Source organism: Orbicella franksi, chromosome 1, assembly GCF_964199315.1.
Source record: "Orbicella franksi chromosome 1, jaOrbFran1.1, whole genome shotgun sequence".
NCBI classification, from domain to species: Eukaryota; Metazoa; Cnidaria; class Anthozoa; order Scleractinia; family Merulinidae; genus Orbicella; species Orbicella franksi.
In genome coordinates, this window is record NC_138145.1 from 5723131 (window position 1) to 5743712 (window position 20582).

At 42.5% G+C, this 20582-nt stretch overlaps 3 protein-coding genes across 3 annotated transcripts; all 3 read right to left on the reverse strand.

Moving 5' to 3' along the window:
• Positions 1-694: 694 nt before the first annotated feature.
• LOC145464240 (uncharacterized) lies at positions 695-17850 on the reverse strand. Its single transcript, XM_081448106.1, has 3 exons — positions 12828-17850; positions 5786-6962; positions 695-4919 (listed from the first exon to the last, which is right to left on the reverse strand). The coding sequence occupies exon 3, from the start codon at positions 3022-3024 to the stop codon at positions 829-831; it is 2196 nt and encodes a 731-aa protein (XP_081304232.1). The 5' UTR covers positions 3025-4919; positions 5786-6962; positions 12828-17850; the 3' UTR covers positions 695-828.
• Positions 10087-11809, reverse strand: LOC145465752 (uncharacterized). The gene has a single exon (XM_081449545.1). The coding sequence runs from the start codon at positions 11807-11809 to the stop codon at positions 10100-10102; it is 1710 nt and encodes a 569-aa protein (XP_081305671.1). The 3' UTR covers positions 10087-10099.
• A 9-nt stretch (positions 17851-17859) lies between the features above and the next one.
• Positions 17860-20531, reverse strand: LOC145475333 (uncharacterized). Its single transcript, XM_081455258.1, has 2 exons — positions 20350-20531; positions 17860-19964 (listed from the first exon to the last, which is right to left on the reverse strand). The coding sequence occupies exons 1-2, from the start codon at positions 20516-20518 to the stop codon at positions 19045-19047; spliced, it is 1089 nt and encodes a 362-aa protein (XP_081311384.1). The 5' UTR covers positions 20519-20531; the 3' UTR covers positions 17860-19044.
• Between the last annotated feature and the right edge of the window lie 51 nt (positions 20532-20582).

Sequence of the window (20582 nt, forward strand, 5' to 3'; positions counted from 1 at the left end):
AACATTTCAACCATTAAAAGATTTAGTAGCCATGGAATAAGGCGGGAACACACCTGAAGCCCGTTTTTCTCCACCACTTTTCTCCTGTTTCAATAATTCCCAAAACCCTCAGCTCTTCTCACAAAGCTATGCTTAGCGGTGTTTTGTAAATTTTTGGGTGATTTTGGGGGATGTCTGGGAAGAGATAGTTTTCCTCAAAGGATTAGTAAAATTTGGAGAAATAAGAAATATTAAAGATTTAATGTGATTTTTAAATTAGAATTTGAAATTAAAAATTAGTAGATGGACACCCAAACAGTCCTGACAACCTGGGGTGCTCTTGCATGGGGGTCAACTGTCTGGTGGTGTTCCAAAAAATATTTTCTTTCTTCTATCCCATGTTTAAACCTCTTAAAAATTCACTCAAATTCATGTTTACCCCCACCTTAATAAATAAATTTATTAAACTCAACAAAATTAAGGAAAGACTCAGCTAACTCTGAATTCTTATTTTCTCAAGAAAGTCAGATCAAGTAATGTGGGGCAATTTGGTACAAAAAGTGCATTATTGACCAACTAGTGGCCTATTAACTTTTCTTGCATTTTAAATTTTATGCTTTTGCATAACTATGCAAAGCTTTTATCCGAACAATCTGTTTCATTTTTTCATCCCTTATATACATAAACACCAACTATTTTTACAATTATCAAAATTTAGGCAAAAAAAATTTCAGAGAAATTAGAGTTTTTTCATTGTAACTTAAACAAATGCTCCTATTACAGAAAAACTGGACAGATCAGTTAGGAGAATTTGTGAGTCAATGTTAAACAATGTTAAGCCTTTTATGGTTAATCTTCACTGCAATAATCACAAATGAGATCTGCAGAGCTTGTAATATTTTCATGGTTGCTACACCAAGCGTGGACAGCTTGTTTGCAGATTGTACATACATGCTCTCCATTAACAGGGATGCTCTTCATTGAACAAACAGGGCAAACATAATTCATGGCATCAGATGCAGCACCTTGCTCTGATTCCTGAGCAAAATTAAATTTAAGTTCATCTTCAGTGTCAGTGTTATTGATGTTTGCTGCATCTGTCAGACAGCACTGGCACACCCAAGAATCCAATGCATTTGCAGCACTCATGGTGAGGTCAGCACATGGCAAGTGCCACCATGTGCTGCAGCTGTCACAGAAGATGCTGTTCTCCTTTGGAGAATCACTGATTTCATCCTCCTCCAAAATTACTTTACTGCACTTCGGGCACTCAAAAATGTTCCTGTACCCCAGCAGACATGGCAATACAAATGACTTGTAAAACAGTGTAATATTGCTGACAACATTCAGACAAAATTCAATGTCAAGTTCCACTCGTTCATAGAAAAGAGGGCCACCCTGTGTCCAAACAGTGAAATAACCATGACTGGCACCAACAACCCACATCTGAGCCTGCATTTGGGTATAATATTTGTGGGTGCATTTCAGGCGAGGTTTACCATTAAAATCTTCAAGGAAGTCAACACGGTCATATGTTTCCTTGACATGAAGGTTGTCATTTCTCACTGAGTAAGGGCACTTTGCTTCAATAATTGAAAGGCCATGGCATCTGCGGTAAAACAAGCCTTCCGGTGAAGCAGCGAGGTAGGGGTAGTCAGGCTTTATAAACAATCCACACTGTTTAAAGCCCTGCAGTCCACCATCATGTTGTGAAGCAACATCAGACATAAAGGATTTGATTGCATCCTTCTCGTGGGCATTTCCCCAGTTGATCTGAGTCAGGTGAGAGACATCATTTTTGTTCAACAGGCTTGACACAAGTGAACTGTAAACCGGTTTCTTGTCACTGTGGCCTTTCCGGTTGAGAATGGTTTGTGTCTTTGTGTGGAATGTGTGGAAATTGGAAGCTGTTACTCTTCCAATCCTCTGCTGATACCACAGTTCATTTGTGCTCTGGCCACGGGTTTCAACTTCCACTTTTGCAACTTGGTCTTTTGTCATTTGGCAGTCTTTGAGAAAAAGTGGAGCTGTCTGCTCTAGTGGCTTGCCTTTCATTTCCTCAGATGCCATAAAGGTTAGGGCTTTCTGAGGGAGAGGTTCGGGAAGACCATCATCTTTTGTGTGCTCTATGGAATAGAGCACACATGCTGATGGAATATTTTCCATAACGCTAGTGACCAAGGCTGACACTCTTTCATTGGTCAACTGTCTATCTTGAGGTTTCCTTGGGTCAAACTGGTTCTTTAACTTTAAACTCGCCTCTTGATCTCTCGCATTGTTCTTGTGAGTTTTCTTGTCTTTGCAAAAGACAAGGTTCTTGATCTGGCTTGGCTGCACATCTTTCTTTGTACCTCTGTTCCATCCCTGCAGAACACTTGTGCAAGCTGGAGAGATGTATGCTTTCTTATAAGCAAAGTTCACTTTGTACATCAAAGCAATAACATGATTGCAGACTTCTGCAGTACCAGCAGTGCATGTACACCATGAAGTGATAATTCTGCAGTTGTTTTTCATGCCTTCCAAACAAATCCATACTTTGTGTGGGTCATCACGAAGCTTCTGGGAGGGAGAAACACACCCCTCAAGAAACATTTGTTTGCTGTCTACAGGGCATGTTGTAAACAACACAGTGTCAACAAAACCACTCATCCAATATGAGTAGGCTTTCTGATCCTTGTACTTTCCGATGTATTCCACATCAACAGCTTTTGTTTGCAAAATGTAGCTGAACAGTTTACTGTCATCTATTTCTGGCCACTTTTTTACGTCATCAATCCAGGCGTCATGCGGTATGTTATTGGGGTTGCTCTTTATTTCATTTGACTTCAACCTTCCTGTATATTCTTCTTTGATCTGACAGTAGATTTTTCCTTGAGTGAACTTTATGGGTGCATTAAGTTCATAAACTCCAAATGCTCTAGCAACAAGCTCAGACTTACGGCCAGTTTGCTTCAGTCCTCTGAGGGAGAGAAAATCCTTGAGCGACAACACAGTCCAGCCGAGGAAGTCGTCATATTGCAGAACTTCTTCTGCATGTCGAGGCATCTAAAAAGAATATTTCGCCAATTACACCAGAGCTGAAGTGGTGCAAATTAAAAATCAAAGTTTCGGCAAGATATTTCTCATATCAAGAGATACTGTAGTCTTTTTTTCTGCAGAAAGAATAGCGAAGCACTTCAGCTATTCTTCTATGCCATTTGCAATTTCAGGCTTGGCTGCGTGCTCGCCCCAGTAGTTTTGCACCCCCGGCAAAATGGCTTTGGTAACCTTGAAATGGTCTATTTTAATGCCCGAGTTGTATTTTAATAGACACCATATGGTGGTCAGAGTACGAAAAGGGGTCGCAAGTGTGGTTATGCACTTGTGATCTCCACGCTATCGGGGTATAAAAGCGGTCCAAACAGCAACCGACCAAGTGTGGACCATTGAACCAAGTGAAGAGTTTTAACCGGATTTTTCACTTGGAAGACATCCTCTAGAGAAAGTGAATCTGCAAAGGCATGCAAATGCGTGATTCCGTCATCTCCAAAGGTGTCATCACCTCCCCATTTATCCAGAAGGACATCTGGGAGGCAATTGAAAGCGCCGGTCATAATCGTGTCAACATTACGAAACACAAGACGCCACAAAGTGCTGAAAAATATCTCGTGATCGGAATGTTTGTTTGGAGCGTAAACATTGATAATTTGAAAGACTCGGTCACTTTGTTTTAGTTTGACAACTAGGACACGGCCGTCCGTGTCTATATTATGGCTAACAATTTCAGTCGAGCTCCCAGGATTGAGAAGTAAGCCCACCCCATTTGATCTGTTTGTACTGTGAGACCAAAGTGTGTGACCGCCCCATTGTTTCTCCCAAAGCTCACATTGCGTGACATCCGGTAAATGTGTCTCCTGGAGGAGATAGATGTCAAAATGCTGATCAAGTAATTTCTTAAATACTTTTTCGCATTTGGGAAGTTCGGGTGAAGTCACACTGGAGGGAAATTTCAGATTTGTTCTGGACAAATCCGACTTGAAATCCGCCAGTGACAAAAAATTTGTCTGGAAAGCTTCAGTCGGACTTGAGAACAAAATCTGTGAATAAACACCACGCCATGCTGTGAACAGCTGACAAAGATGTGCAGCACGAAGAAGTTGGGGTTGATGCCGGCATTGAGCTGTCTTCACTGAACTGAAGGGATTCTGGCAACGAGTCAGTGCTTGTGATTGAAGGAGATGGGCTGGGATTTCCTCGATCATTAAACATGTAAGGGCCTGGCAAAGGATAGATCCACCCTGGTGCATATTGTGGAAATTCGTACGGAAAAAATTGGTCGCACGCGCCTGGATTGATGTTGCAAAATGAGCACGTGATTAATTTTACCACGAAGTCTATCGCATAGACTCTGCTACATATCACCTGTCAAATCATTTCCGAATCAAAACACCCTTGCTTTTGTTTTCCAAGATTTGTCTCAATTTGGCCAGCTCCAGAGGTAGTCGATGGCATCTTTGAAGTTTGTCCGTGTGTGACCAAATTTTGTCCTTTGGGAAACAAACCGGTCACACTTGGTTTTTCATTGCGATGACGGATTTTTGACATAAGTAAACAGTTTTGTCCTCTAGTACGACTTGGCCCTTCAGCGATGTCGTTAACGTTAATGGTACAAATAGGCACCGCCATGAGGGAGAAAAAAATATAAGTGTACATTATGAATGTTAGAGAAGTTAGTCGGAGGTGAAGATTGCGTGCGTTTTCTGGATATCGAGGTGTGGGGAATTAGAAAAGGATAGCCCACACTGTCTCATCTTCACAAGATTTTATTCTTCTCGTCTTCGATTCTCGCTAGATTTCAGAACTCTTTGACTCGACTGACTGACAGATTCCTTCGACTCAAAAGCTAATTAAATCACAAACAATTGTTTCTTATCTTCGAGGCACACCTCAGTTAAAGTACACTGATTGGTTAGATAGGAATCTTCTAGACATAAGAACAACAAAGATTTCCAGACAAACATTTCACAATCACTAATTGATATCTATGGTATTATCCTGTTTCCGACAGAGGAAAGGCGTCTTGCTTGACAGTGCCCTTGAGGGCAGCCCATGTTGTGTTTTCCTTAGAGTTCCTAGCGCTGACTTTCCTGGCTTTTTCAGCATTAAAATCACCGTGTTTATAGTGCAGGTAATATCCCCGACATCGGTAGTATAAATCACCGGGCACTGCTTTCATCAGTAGGGTTCGTGGACTTCCCGATTTATCTGTTGCCGTCATAAAGTGGCGGAGGCCGGCCGGGGGGAGAATTGAATGCTGTTCAGTGGGAGTGGAGCTGGCAGATTCAGTGGAGTTGTTTCCTATGGTGTCTTGCTCGCTCTCGCTGTCAGTTGATGTTCCAGGGGTCATAGATTTTTTATGGGGGCCTCCCTGTTCGTCATCACTCTGAGAGGGGGTAGGTATGTTGCGTTTGCGGCCCCTACTGGCCCTCAGCGCCATGATGGCTTTTTCCTCCTCTCGCTCGAGTTGAGCGCACCATTCGTGAATTTCCTGTTCAGTTTTGTGCTTTTTCAGCAGATTCTGTGCTCCTGCAGCAGTAGCAGAGGCATAAGATGGTCGCTCTGGCTGGGTGAAGAGGTCAGGGGATGTAGCAGCATCCATGTCCTCATGTTGTTCACCACGGGTCCCAGGGCCTTGTTGTGGAGGGGGGCCCAGTTTGGTGCTGCTTTGGGTAATTTTTAACCACGTGCTCCGTGGACTGGCAACGGTGACACAAGCAAAGGAAATCAAACACTTACTACAGCAAAAGAAGATCCAAGTTATCTTAACTTCGATGGATGCAGAATAGCAATTATATACCGAAACACAAATGTGGACTTTGTTCTGGACTATTGTGCAACTGGTTAATGTTTAATAAATCACAACTTGCCAGAATTTTCTTACTCTCAAAATCTCAGAAAAGTGTGACCCCATTCTAGTCACCCTATAACAAATGCTTGAAGAGGCGACCCCATTATAGTCAGTCCAGTCGTGAAAATGCGATCCCATCAAGCGGCACAGCCCCATTAGCCCATTTATAGGTAGTGCCCCCCCGATGAGATTATCACACCAAGGGAGACACCGCAGTGGAATCAACTTTCTGCATAACAGTAGGACTGTGATGGCATAGTCTAAAACCTGGACTGGACCCTGGACCCTGGACTCTGGACTTCAGATTAAAAAATATAAAAAAAACAAAAAAATAAATTAATTAAACTGAAACAAAAATTAAAATTGTACAATGTTGGCACCGCAGGGTTTTTGGCACATGTGACGTGACAGCCGTTTTCTGGAATGTCACACAACACTACCACCTCCGGGTGGGGCGAGGAAAGAGGGTACACATGCATTTTTGTCAAAGTAAAAAAATTAAAATAAATACAAATTAAAAAAATAAAATAGGGGTTTTTGTTTATAACACAGGGTTTTTGCCTCATTATAAGATGAAAACAGAGGGGGTGGGGGTGGGGTGGAGGAAGGAGGATGCATGCACATTTTTGGCAAGTATTTTGCTTTTTGATCTATGGTGCAAAGGGGTGGATAACAGAAAACAATTGCTGATTGTTAGCGAACCGCTAAAACACATAGAAATGATTGTTGTAGGATATATTGCGACAGTTTTAATATTAAAACGTGATTATACATTAGCTTATGATTACAATTAAAATGTCAGAGTGAATTAATTCCTTAAACAAATTCCACGACCAAAATTCTTGAGCAAAATCCTTTAATAACCCTGGTACATTGAGTAGACACATGACGCGTTCCGAATCGAGAAAAAATCTGAGCAAAGAATCCCGAACAACTTGAGTGAATACCGAGTTACAACATTTTTCCTTAATGACTTTATCACTACAAGTGTCAATCAATCTATTTTAAAATGCTATCCTATAGAGAAAACAAGTTCAAGAGTCACGTCATTCGATTTAAGAGCTCACGCAATGGGATCATTTATAACACACCCCCCCTTGATTGACCTAGTCAATCAAAGGGTCAGTCCTAAGAGATTCGTTTATCAATGTTCGACAGCGTCCGATTTAAGAACTTCTCACGACTTATACTTCATCGTTAGGAACGAATCTGATAGCAGGTCCCTCTGTATTTGCCCTAGCATTCTGTCTGTCAGATACATCGTGACCAGAGTCCTTTGGGACTTCAACCGGATACAATTTTTGAACAGGCCGCTTGATATCTATTCCTCATCCACGAGAGAGTACTCAAACTATGGCGGCTCGAACAACTTGATCTCTTCCGATAATTAAATCTTGAACGAGGCCAATCTTCCAACTTTGGCAAGGTGTGAATTCTTCATGCACACAGACGACATCACCCTTCTTTATAACTCGTACTTGAGGTGTCTTCTTACCACAATGGTGTTCTTGAAGCTCTGTGAGGTATTCCTTGCGCCAACGATTCCAGAAGTGTTTCAAAACCGTGTGCAGGTACCTTTGGCACCTTGACCACGTTGCCAAATTACCCTGTGCTTTGACGACTTGAGGGTTTTGTGTCGGACTGAGTAGTCTACATCCAATGCATAGCAAAGACGGTGTGAGTGGTTCTTCGAAGTCTTGAGTGACGTAGGTCAGCGGCCAGGAATTGAGAATACCCTCGACTTCTACCAATGTTGTCTCAAATTCTTCGTAGTCAAGTCGCGACGCCCCGAGCGTCTTCTTGAGGCAACGTTTGACAGAACGTACCATACGCTCAAAGAACCCGCCCCACCATGGGGCACGTGGGACATTAAACTTCCAAGTTACGCCATTTTCCATGAGAAAGGTTTTCAAACTTGAACCCTTGAAGGTCTTTCCATTGTCTGAGATGACGAACTGTGGCAGTCCCCTTCTGAAAATGAACCGCTTGAAGCATCTCACGAATGAAGATGTTGACAGATCTGGCACGATCTCGAGGTGAATCACGCGAGATGACGCACAAGTGAAAATTGCGATGTACGCCTTGTTACTTCTTTTGCTTCTTGAGTAGACATCCCTTACATATACCGGTCCGGCAAAGTCAACTCCGATCCTACCAAAGGCAAAGTCATCGGAGACTCTGAAGTCTGGAAGCGGTGGTTGGGAAGGTGCACTGTATGCCAGCCCCTCGAGCTTCTTACAAGTTGCATATCAGGAGATTATGTCACAAACCGCTTGTCGGCCCTTGATTGTTCAAAATTTTGAATGTAGGTCGGTCAGAGTGTCCTTCACGCCATTATGCATTACGTTGCTGTGATGGCGGTTAATTATTAACTCGGTCACATGATACTTCCTAGGTAGAATTGCAGGGAATTGCCCTGCATATGGCTAGGGGGCATTCTGAAGCCTTCCTCCACATCTGAGAACTCCTTTATCATCTTCGAATAGACCCAATGATACTTGTATCTGGTCAAACTTGTCCTCTGCCTTCACTAGCTTCTGAACATGCCTTATCCACAGGTTTTCAGCTTCTTCCAATTCGTCTAGTTTGACATCCAAAGAACACCCTTGCGGTTGAGGTACTGCCGTCAAGCTCTTTTTATGAAACGCAGTACGTAACACGTTATCCGAACGAGCTTGAAGAAATCACTGTGATCTTGAGGGCGTATTACGTTTTCCAGTCATTCCACTGAGGCGGCAGCAACATTGGTCGTTACTTCACTTATCTTCTTAACTTCACTGAGATCACTCGACTCCATGTTTAACGAGCCAAAGTTCTTTCGCTTCGGCCTGGACGCTTCCTCTTTCTTTAGAAAGTCTGGGCCTTCCCACCATTTCTTGTCCTTTAGTTCAGATGCCTTGCATCCACGAGAGGCAATGTCAGCAGGATTCTGAAGAGGGAACGTGTCTCCACTTTTCTGGGGAAGCTAACTCTCGAATTTCTCTGACTCTGTTTTGGTCGAAGGTCTTGAATTCCTTTCCCGTCCCAGCGATCCACCAAAGTGCTATTTCTGAATCCAACCAGCAATACGTCTTGCTTATCTTGAGAGTTGGCTGAAGAGCTTGATAAACACTCTTTATTAAACTTGCAAGCACTAGCGCTGACAAGAGTTCCACTCGAGGCGTGGTTGCTCCGGTGATGGGGGCTACTCTTGTCCTTGAGGCAACGATTTTGCATTCGACTGAGCTTCCTGATACAATTCTCTAGCAGACAACGGCGCCATAAGCTTTGTCTGATCCATCCCCAAATCCGCGAAGGTCAATTGTGCATTCTTCGATACAGTTCAGTTTAGAGAGGTAACACCTTTCGATCGAGATCCTTGACACTCTTTGGATGTCTTCAAGGAGAGCTTTCCATGACTAGCGGCATTTTCATCCAAGGGGGACTCCCAGTCCACTTGTACTTTGCATAGGCTTTGAAACATAATCTTGAGTGCTGTTAAGATTGGGGAAAGGATTCCGAGGGGGTCAAAAATCTTTGCTATTGAGCTGAGGACGACTCGCTTGGTGACAATCTGTTCTTCAAGGTAGATGGTGAGTCCTTCAAATGAAAACACAAGGTGATCCTTTTCTGTATCCCAGGCTGTCCCAAGCACCTTCGGAAGCTCTTCACTTGTCTGGCGATGAAACTGTGACTTTGAGAAGGTTTGATCATGTTGTAGTTCAATAGCGGGGTGTAGCTCTGATTGGCCTTCACACTGTATCCTCGATGCTAAGTCCTGATTGTTGGTTAACCATTTGTGCATGTTGAATCCTCCTTCCTTAAATCTGGACTTGAGCTTCAGGTAGAATTCGTAAGCAGAGGCTCCATTTGGGCGAGATGATGCCAAGTTGTCTACGTAGAGAGACCGCAGGACATCTTCCATGAAGTCTGGATCGCTAGAGGCATAAAAACTCAGATGGTGACGTATTGTCGCGTTCAGGAGAAAAGGGCTTGAATTCACTCCAAAAACTACTCTTGCGAAGCGCATCACAACCAGCTGAGGGTTATCCTTTAGGATATCATCAATCCACAGGAACCAGAGATGCGGTGCTCTGGGCGATTCCAACATTCAAGAAGGCCTTCTCTATATCGGCGGTAAGTGCAACCTTGTGAGCTCGAAATCTGGCTAGGACTTCAAAGATCAAAGGATTGAGGGGTGGTCCTGAGTAGAGGCAATCGTTTAGGCTCAGCCCATTTCGCTTCGTGGAGGCGTCAAACAACGCGGATCTTGGTGGTCTCCTTTTCCATTCTGATTACTTCTCTGTGAGGCAGGTAATGTACTCTCCCTGCATCTGGTTCCCTTTCTGAAGTGACGGCTTCAATGATATTGTTCCTTAGTTGATCACGAATTATTTCGTTGTAATGTTCGAGGACTTGCGGCTTTGACTTGAGCCTCTGTAGGAGGGATCCTAATCTTCGTTTGCTCAGTTGATAGTTGTCCGGTAGAACAGGATGGAATTCCTTGAATGGCAGCTTTACTTCGTATCTTTCTCCATCGTGTCTGATATCTGTGATGAACTTCTCATAGACCGTTGGTTTGTTCTCCTTGATTCCTAGTGTTTCGAGGTCCCAGAATTGTTTCACCTGGTGATCGAGTGAGATCTCCTCATCACACACACTGGCAGAGATTTCAAGTACATGCGTTTCTGTCAGATTAACTGTGGAATCCTCTTGACAAGGAACTGGAATGTTCACTGGGCCAGATAAAATATAACCGAGTCTAGTGGATAGTGCTACAGGTCCTGGTTCTGGGCCACGAATGGTAATTCCGTTGACGAAATGCCAGTAGAAATCTGCTCCAATTAAGAGGTCGATGTTCAATTCGTCAGTGCCCTGCATGTTGTCGGCCAACTCCAAGCACTGCAGGTGGGGATAACTTGCTTGCGTGAACTCAATCATCTGATTACTCACTGGGGTACATATGAGTGGGACCACATACGCAGTAACATAAATGGGCATGCCATCTGTCGTTCCCACTGCCAGTTGAGCTATGTCACAATGTCTTAGCTTAGGCGTGGATTCTCCAAACGTCTTAATCATCAGACTGTCTCGTCCAGAGACTGGAAGATGTAGAGCTTTCTGTAGACCCTCTGTTATGTAACTTCTCTGACTACCACTGTCAAAGATCAATCTTGCATTAACGGTGACGTCATGACCAGCTGGGTTGAAGATATTCGCTCTCGCAGTTTGAAGGAGAATGCTGTTCTTCATGATGAACATGCTTGTAGTTGGAGCTTGCACAGATGAATTCTGAATTCCTTGATTTCCTCCTCCGCTGGTGTTCCATTTCGAATTGCCACCAGCCGATTTTTGAGCTTCACATATAGAGGGGTGATGACCCCTAAGTCCGCATAAATGACAGTTTTTGTCACTGCTGCAATGACTCGCCAAGTGCCCTGACCGCAGACATTTGAAACATTTTCCCTTTTGCCGAATAAATTGCTTTCGGGCTGCAACGTTCGTGACAACGGTGCAATTCGACGAGGGATGCTGACCTCTACAGTATGTGCACCAAGGACCCTGTCGTGACTGCGTGTTGCCATTCATGAACAGAGCAGATGTTGTTGGCGGTGAATCAAACGGCCCTCCTCGCATAGGTGGATTTAGAGCACGAGGCTCTCTAGTGTTGACAGATCCTGGATAAAACTGGCATTTTTCACGAAGTTGTAATTCCTTACGAAAGATCTCCAACATTGGCTGTAGATTCCACTCTTCGGATGTGAGATTTCTTGTTATCGTTACCTGCAAATCCTCTGGGATCTTTGACATGATAACCGGAGAAAGAAAACTCCCATACGTTTCTGCTCCAATTCCAATGTTTTGAAGGCTTCGAACATGCGACTCGAGCTTGTCATAGATATCTCGTAGCTTCTTCATTTCACTAATTGAAGTTGCCGCAGGCAATTTTAACAAGGCTTCCATGTGGGCAGAGATAACGACTTGCTTATTTCCATACCTTTCTTCCAGCAAACGGACCGCCTCCTTATAATTTATCTCCTGTGAGAGAAAATCCACTTATTGTGTTCGCTGCTTGGCCTTGAATCAAAGATTTCAAGTAGTTGAACTTATTCACATTGCTTATGCTTGAGTTCTGATGAACTGCTGAATTAAACAAATCCCAGAATGGCGCCCATTCCACCGGATTGCCATAAAACTTTTTTAATTCCAATTTCGGAAGCTTTGTGGGAACACTGCCAATAGCTGGAGTGACTAGTTGACTTGGAATGGATCCAGCATCAGAGGGTTGAGTTTCTTTCCCACTTTTTACTCTTGCGGAGCACACAGCCTCGATATCTGCAATGCACTCATAAACAGACGAGGCGAATTCGCAGCTGTCAGCTACTTTTTGATGGATAGATTCCTCTTTTGTTTCATCAGCGATTTCACAATCCAGACCCTTGATTTCAGCAAGCTTGTCTCGTAGAATAGATTGAAGGGACTTCAGCTTTTTTAAATCCGCTTGATCTCCAGAATTGATGAGTGCCCTTGCATCGGTGATAGTCTTTGTCACGTATCCCTTGTGACCAGCACGCACTCTAACTTTCCTCTTTAAATCCGTCATTTCTCTTCTTTGGCAAACTTGCCTCAGACCATGACTGTTTTCCTTCGAGAGATTCCCTGGTCTCGGCACAAGTAAAATGTCAGAGTGAATTAATTCCTTAAACAAATTCCACGACCAAAATTCTTGAGCAAAATCCTTTAATAACCCTGGTACATTGAGTAGACACATGACGCGTTCCAAATCGAGAAAAAATCTGAGCAAAGAATCCTGAACAACTTGAGTGAATACCGAGTTACAACATTTTTCCTTAATGACTTTATCGCTACGAGTGTCAATCAATCTATTTTTAAATGCTATCCTATAGAGAAAACAAGTACGAGAGTCATCATTCGATTTAAGAGCTCACGCAATGAGATCATTTATAACAACAATATTTACCAGTACACATGCTCTGGGTGTGAACTGAACAATTTTCTTTATTGTAGTAACTACCTCTTCTCCGCATGCACCAGTTTAAACAGAACAACCGTGACATTTCTATTACCCGTACAACAAAAATTGTTTATCTTTCAAGGTAAATGGAATTAGGGAGTGTTTCCTATAACCCAGAAAGCTATCAGTAAGGGAAGTGACGCCCCCAACAACTCCTGATAAAATATCAAATCATTCTAGAATTATATTCAAAAATGTTCATTCCATTATGTATAGCATGACGACCTGGAAAAGACTTAAAGAGCTTTGCAAGGTTCATATTTTCAAATTAAGAATAAACAGTTTTGATGGCATCGGCTGTAAAAGTACCAACTGGCATTTTAATGCCTTCTTTCCCTCCCCTCCTTAACCCCCTTAACACACACGTGCTCAAGTGACTAGACTAGATCGACATTTCCAATTCTTGTGGCAGGTGCTGGTTGTGCACTGGCAACAGGTGAGGACAGAGGACACTTGGAATTATCACAAGAAAGGGCAGAAAAGCTGCTTGCATAGCTCGTACGTATTCCATGTGGCAATGAAAATTCACGTTTGACGGGCTACCCCGCTTCTGAACACCGTTTTGCCAGTAGGGCCACCTCATGGCCATGATAATCATGAGGTCATTTGGGACTGGTGGAATATGGCACTGATCATCTCCTTGTTGCATTTTTAACAACTGGCTGCAACTGTAGCATTTTTTAACTGACTGATGGCAAAATTGGAGAAGGCCAAGTTGGAAGGCATCCTTTTGCATTTTTGGAGGGGACAATGTTGTTTTATCCGCCAGAGACGCATTTGGTGGAGCTGCACTTGTCGACGGAACCTGTTTATGTTTTAAGATGGCGTTAGTTCGACCTTTATACCGGTATGTAAATTATTTTTGTTGCTTTTTTAACAAACGATAAAGGGGCTTAATAGGGCACTTTTATGTGCCCTAATAGAACGACAACCTTGGGGGTCATTCCATCTTGGTCGGGTGGGAGGGGGGGTTCTTGTAAGTCCCCGGTTTAGTGTGAATTACCAGAAATATTGCTAACGCTCCCGACTAAAAGCAATAGTCCTTACGGTACCAAAATGTACTCTTTCATCGTTTGGTGGGCGAGACCGACTGCTGCTATCAGCTCCAGTTGACACCACTGTGGTGGCCGCATTAACGAGAGATACGGTACATTTAAAAGCTCACCTGTGTTTTTGTTCCTGTCTGAGTATGTGAGACGCTCGAATCTGTGGATGCTGTGGCAATGGCAGGCCGGCTGTTGTGGTCAATATACCCTTCGACAATGGTCTTCGCTCTTTTGTTGCTATTGACGGATTCCTTTCGCACGTGGGTCGATTTTGTTCGCTTGGTTCCGTGACCTGCTGGCAAGTCCATCTGGGAAAGCGTTGAAAGGCTTGTGGGTTTTTGTTTGTTTAAGTTTTACCAACTGATGAATGTTTGCGTTTTGTCCTCCAGCTCTGCTACAGCTATGGTATGTGCGCACAAGCTGTAAGCCGTATAGTGGATGCAGTTACTGTCGCATATGTAGTAAGACCCCAAACGCCTGGACGTTTTGGTCTTAACAGCGTGGGGAGGGCCTCATTCAGATTCGACATAATGTTCTGGAACTGCATTCGCCCCAGGTGCTGCGACAATGGCTTCTTTGCGTCCAATAAGAACACCAGCTTTTTGGAAAATTTGTATCAAGACTGTAAACAGAACACGAACAATTCCGCTTTCTCGCACAGTGATGCATAATGGATTGTTTTTGTCGTCTTCATCGTCATCTTCATTTGGCAATACTTCCTGTGGTGCTTTTACGCCTTCACTGGAGAATTTCTTTAGTACAGCTTGCTTTTGCGCTTGTGATTTGCGATAAAAGACGGTCTCAGGAACCGCAAGGTTAACATACATTGTATCTAGTTTTAAATCTCCAATGCCAAGTAAGGCCAGCTCCTCCTCTGTTCTCTGTTGTTGTACTGTTTTTTTAAGCAGACGAATACAGCCAGGTAAGGACAGCTGCTCCTTTCCAGTGACGGCTTTTTCCCTTTGTGAGACCGAGTTCATACATTCGTTTCCGTTTTGGTTGTAGACACCTGGTGGAAATCCAAGGCCGGACATTGAACGAACATCTGCTGTCATGGTCTTTTTTATCGGTTCTGCCTTGTATTTCATAAAATAGTTCAAGAAACATTTGCCTTGAGGATGGCAACTCTTCCACTCCGCAGTCATTGCCAGGAGCTTTTCATCGAACTTGTCAGGTGTCAAACAATCTATTAATCCGGGTTGCTTATCTACTTTTCAGACAAAGGCGTTTTCAGGATCCCTGGCATCTTCCTTTAGCATTTGTATAAGTTCTATGAATTCATTGCCCTCGTTTTGTTGGTTTTTCTGCGTATATTTTTCACCTGCTTTAAATCACGTGCATGCCTGCCAGCCGACTTTATCTGCATAATTCCACCACTTTCTTCCAGGGTCTGATGAAAAACTTCTTTCGATGAATGACTTTCCGCCAGTTGTTGCACTCTTTCTTTCGTAGTTTGCGAAGTGCGGTAGTATGGTCTGCTACCCTTGCTGTTGCCATACATCTTAACTTTGACTTCCTGCTCCGCATCATCAAAGAAGTACTGCACCAAAGCCAGGCTATGTTGCTTTCCATTCCAAACTAAATTCGTAACTGAGAATCTCAAATTCCTTTTTTCTTGGTTATTGTTGTACTGTAATGCAAGATGTTGGGGTTCGAGTCTGTAGGGAAGGGATATGGCAAATAACAAATGTAAAATGGTGAGACTGGGAATAGGAGTTTCCCTACATAACAATAGTAGTGTAAAGTTCTTCTAGGCCTCCGATAATTTGCGTACAGTATACAGACATATAATAAGGGTACCAACCTCTCAAATGTATAAGTAGTCGATGTAACTTGGAATCGCTTTGATTTCGAGAAAACGATCGCATGCACCGGTAGACACCAGCGAGGCCAGACGTTGCCTCTGTGACTTTGGTGACTGCTCTTGTCTTGGTAGCTTCTCTGAAGTAATAGGTGTTAGTACCTGTTCCATGCCAGGCACCCATGTCGTCTGCTAACAGACACTTTACATTCCTTACATGTGGTGCCTCCACATCAACAAACAATACATTTCTTGATATAGAGGAAGGAACAGCCTTCGCCACTCTCCATGTATCGATGTCCTTGTCAAGAAGGATGCCTACAGCTTCTTCTGTGGTGATCCCGCTTCGCCGGTCCATTGAATAAACTGGTAGCATCGGATTGTCGTTCCAGCTAACTACAGAGTCTTCATCATTTTCCTCCGTTATCACATGTAAAACATTGCGACCCTGTAAGTAGTATAGCACAGCGATATATACGAACTGACCAATGACAGGACCCCATTCAATACATGTGACACATATCAACCAATCACAACACTTGGATTTTACACGTGACTTTTAATAGAGAACAATGGGCTACGTGACAACTTCTCATAACCTAATTCCTAAAAAGTGTTCACAGTTCTCATAACCTAATTCGTAAAAAGTGTTCACAGTTCATTCTCAGTCATTCTTTCAAAGTTCTCTACCAAGGGTTAGAGCTACTTGTGGTTTCCTCCCTAGGGTTAATGTCATTAATACAACATTCCACTAAACGTCTGTGCTGACAATCAGGATTCGCACATGTGGTGACATGGGGGCAGTTCTGGTTTCTGAGTAGGTGCTTACAGCGTGGATTTCCACAACGAATTAAGCGACGATTGGGTGCTTGATTTAGTGGTGCTTGATTTATTGGTTCATCCTCTAGCCATTCTTCACTGTCACTGTATTCAGGACTAGTGTTAGAGCTACTTGGGGAAGGATGAGTGATGTTGTTTGCATTCCTTGATGTTGTTGTGGGTGAACTGACAGTCGCAGTTGATGATGATGTGACTGTGACAGTGATTGCTGATGTTGGAGGTGGACTGACTGCTTGTGGGGGGGTGTTTGTCGGTGTTGTTTGTGGTGATCGGTCACTGTCTTCAGCAGGGGGAGGACTATTTGCTCTTAAATCGGAGACGTCGTCATCATCTTCCATGTCAAATGGATTGTTTTCTTGTCCGATTACTGTATGAGGAGCGGGAATGATTAAGGGTTCCCCATGCGTGTCTCTTGCTCTTCCATCATCTGTATAAAAGGATGCTCTTAGTGATGTTGCTCCAAAGGACAAAAGAACTGGAGTTGGAATGAGTCTGGAGCGACGACTGTTGGTGAATAAACTACGATTTGTTTCTTGAAGCGCTTGGAATATGTTACGTTCCACTACTGAGCCAGTGTAGGGGGTGTCTTCTGGATATGGAGTAATACTATGGTTTTGCGTGATCTGGATTTCTTGTACACTCACATCATTCTCTCCGATTTGATTTGGATCCGTTACAAAGATGAATTGATACTTTATGAAACTTAGACATAATTCTAGAGCTGAAGGAATCATTCTTTCAAATATCTTGTAAATTGCAATTCTATAATTGTAAACCCAAAATAATTGACCTATTACATTGGCATGCATGTAAATACCATGAAAAGGAGAATTATGATCTCTTTGTGTTAATATGAAACTTTTCATTCTTTCTAAGAATTCATTAAAAACTTCAGAAGAAATATATGGAAATGCTCTCCAACTTAAATTACTTCTTGTATGTATGATACTTGCTCTTCTTGAGATCAGGAATAAATTGATGGCTGTTATACTGTCAGAGCGACGAGCACGTAGGGTTAATTCTTCTAGGGTTAGTGAACCGCCACGTCTTCGATGACCAACAACTCTTGAACATCGTGTACGTGAAGGTATTGCGCAACAGTTTCCACACATCCTCGTTTCATTCCTTAATCTTCGGTAACAAGACTTGTGTAAATACCTTTCGCAGCATGTTTGCCTTTTACAGGCTAAAATTTCATTTGTAAGAATGTCTTCTAGACAAATGAAGCACCGATCTAATTCTTCTTCAGGTGGAATATTGAGTTGTCTCAAACTACGTCTTACTTGCGACATGTTTGTAGTAGAGTGAGCGAGTATTTTCATTTTGAGTCATTTTATATTGTTTGTTTGTGTTTCTAAAAATAAAAATGACAAAAGGGGGGATGGGGGTATCCCTCCTGAATGAATGTTTTAAAAATGTGTTTACGTTTTGGATTTGTTGAGTTCTCATTTGTTATTTGAGGAACGAGATGCATATGTGATGGCTCCTCCTAGAGCATGTTCAGAGACCATGGCTGACTATTTTCGTTTTAGTCGTTTAGTGGATGACGAGGAATCACGTTTTGGATACAAGTTGAAGAGAATCAGTTTTATGAGGGAAAAGTTTAAAGAGGACGAAAAGATGTTGGCTAATCTACGAGTGAGGGAGGAATTTTTTGAAAGCATTGGAATCTATTGACAGGATCAGACATTCTTTGAACAAAATCTACGATGCAATTATGGGGCATGAAGATTTATTTGTGATCGACGATGATGGAGAGACCATTCGACCAGATGATTGGATTCAGAGGGGAATTCACATACAATGTAAAGCGGAGAACAATTTAAACTTCATTGATTACCGCATCAAAAGACTTTATTTGATTTGATTTAACATTTTGAAAGTGTGACAATCATATGTCATATAACCATCTCCAGAAAGCGTGACACTCTTGAACGGAACAGTGACCTTTTCTGTGACTTTTTCTACAAACACTACGATGAAAACCACAACTTTTTATCTTAGGTATCGTGTTTAAATGATCATATTTAGGACAGCTGATTAATTCTAAATTAAAACTTGGAATGTTCAGTTCGTCGAGGATGTCTTTTTCGACTCATCCACCTTTGTATGCAAGCAATGTTCTTTTTCCTGTACAGTATTTGGAATAAAGTCTCTGTATTACGTCACATACTCTGTCTTGACTTAAGGCTTCTTCTTTAGAGTCTGGTTCGTACGGGAGACCACAAATCCAGTTGTTCACGTGTTTGACTGTTTTTCTGTCTTGAATCCAAAGGTTTCTGTAGGGTATGCCAGTGTCAAAGGCTATCCTCCCGTAGTCGCAGTCGTGTGTACAGTATCCAAGTTCTCGCACATAAAAAGTTCCTCTAAGTGAATTTCCTTTTAAATTGTAACCATCTAAGTCTAATATGAAACAAACTTGTTCTCTTACTTTTTGCTTTTGCATGATGTTTGAGCTCTGCTCGCTTCTTGCGTCTTAACTCAGCTCTGATTGCTTGTGAGTGGCATGATACTTGGCATAACCTTTTTGTACGCATGGTGGAGGATAGTGCTCGGTGCCTGGGTCGGGTATTTGTGTGAAAACTCTGACGTCATCTCCACCAGGACAGGTTAGGTCAACCCTCTTTACCGTGGATTCATCATTCATCATCCTCACTTTTTTCCAGTAGGCTGCTGCTTGGGGGTCTTTAATGTCTGCTGTTCGCATGTCAATATCTGTTTTGTATTCTTTCAACGGTTGTTTACCTTTCCAACCGGGCTTCTTCTCTTCTAAACAGACTTCTTCCTCTGGTTTCTTGACTTTTCTCTGGGGTTTTGGTTTGTCTGCTTCTTCGCGTATCCACTTCTCCATTCTTTCTGAGGGATTTTTATCAGCCCAATAGAAGAAGTCGCATTTCTTCTTTCGACAACCAAAGAACATACGACCAGGATTCTTTTCAGATTTAGAGATCTTCAGAATGAGAGTGTTTTTGCAAAAACACTTGTTTCTTTGTTCCAGGTTTCTCTGCCAGAAGTCTGCCACTTGCTTGTCAAATTTGGCTTGGTAATCTTCTACTTGGTTGACTCCGCAGCACACAAAGCAGTCCTTGTTCGGACACTTGTAATATTCCCATGGACTGTAGCGGGTTTCAATCTCATTGTATCCTAACAGAAAGGTTGGATGCTTTGGACAGACGTACACAATCGTGTGCTTGTCTAGCTCTTCTAGCTCGGTCTGCATTCTTTTGTTTAGATCTGTGATGTAGTCATCTGCGTTGAACTCAATTGGGGCGTCTTCCACAGTCACTGAAGGAGCTTCTTCCTTAATTGTCAAAGGATTGTTGGTGGGATTCAACGCATGTTGTACACTCGTGGATGGGTTTGAGGATTCTGGTGTGATTGCAGGTTTTGCTGGGTCTGCGAAAAAAAGTATTCCAGGGATAAATATTATGTTTTTGAAATGTTCTTTCGATATGATCCTTTTTATGTTCTTTCATCATTTCTTTTCTGGCTTGATAAATTGCTTTCAACCTTTTCCTCGATTGGATTATTTGTTGGGCACATTCAGTGTTTGTTCTGTCACATGCATACAACCAGTCTCCATTGAGAAGTTGAATTCCAATAAGTGACTCTTTCTCTTTCTTAGACAGCTTTCCGTTTTTAAAAATGGTTCTCACACCAACTTCCAGTTGGAAGGTAACTTTTTTGTTGATGTTCTTTTTTTTAATCTTTGAAGGATAAATTGGCTTCACTTGGAATCTACTTGTTGGTTGTAGCCATTTTGTTATGTTACTTTGCTCACCTCCTTTGGATACTTTTGCCTGGGGTTCTTTTTTGGTACTGAGCTTCTTTCTCTTTCGCTTGGAAGACTCATCGGGTCTTGCAAATGGCTGCACGTGTTTTGAAAACATCTGAAGGTTTTTATCGTCTTCTTCGTACTCTTCTATTTTCACCATGTGATTGAGCGCCATGTCTGCAATGAATGAACAGTGAAAATGTTGAACATGATTAAGTTTTTTATAATAATGAGTATCC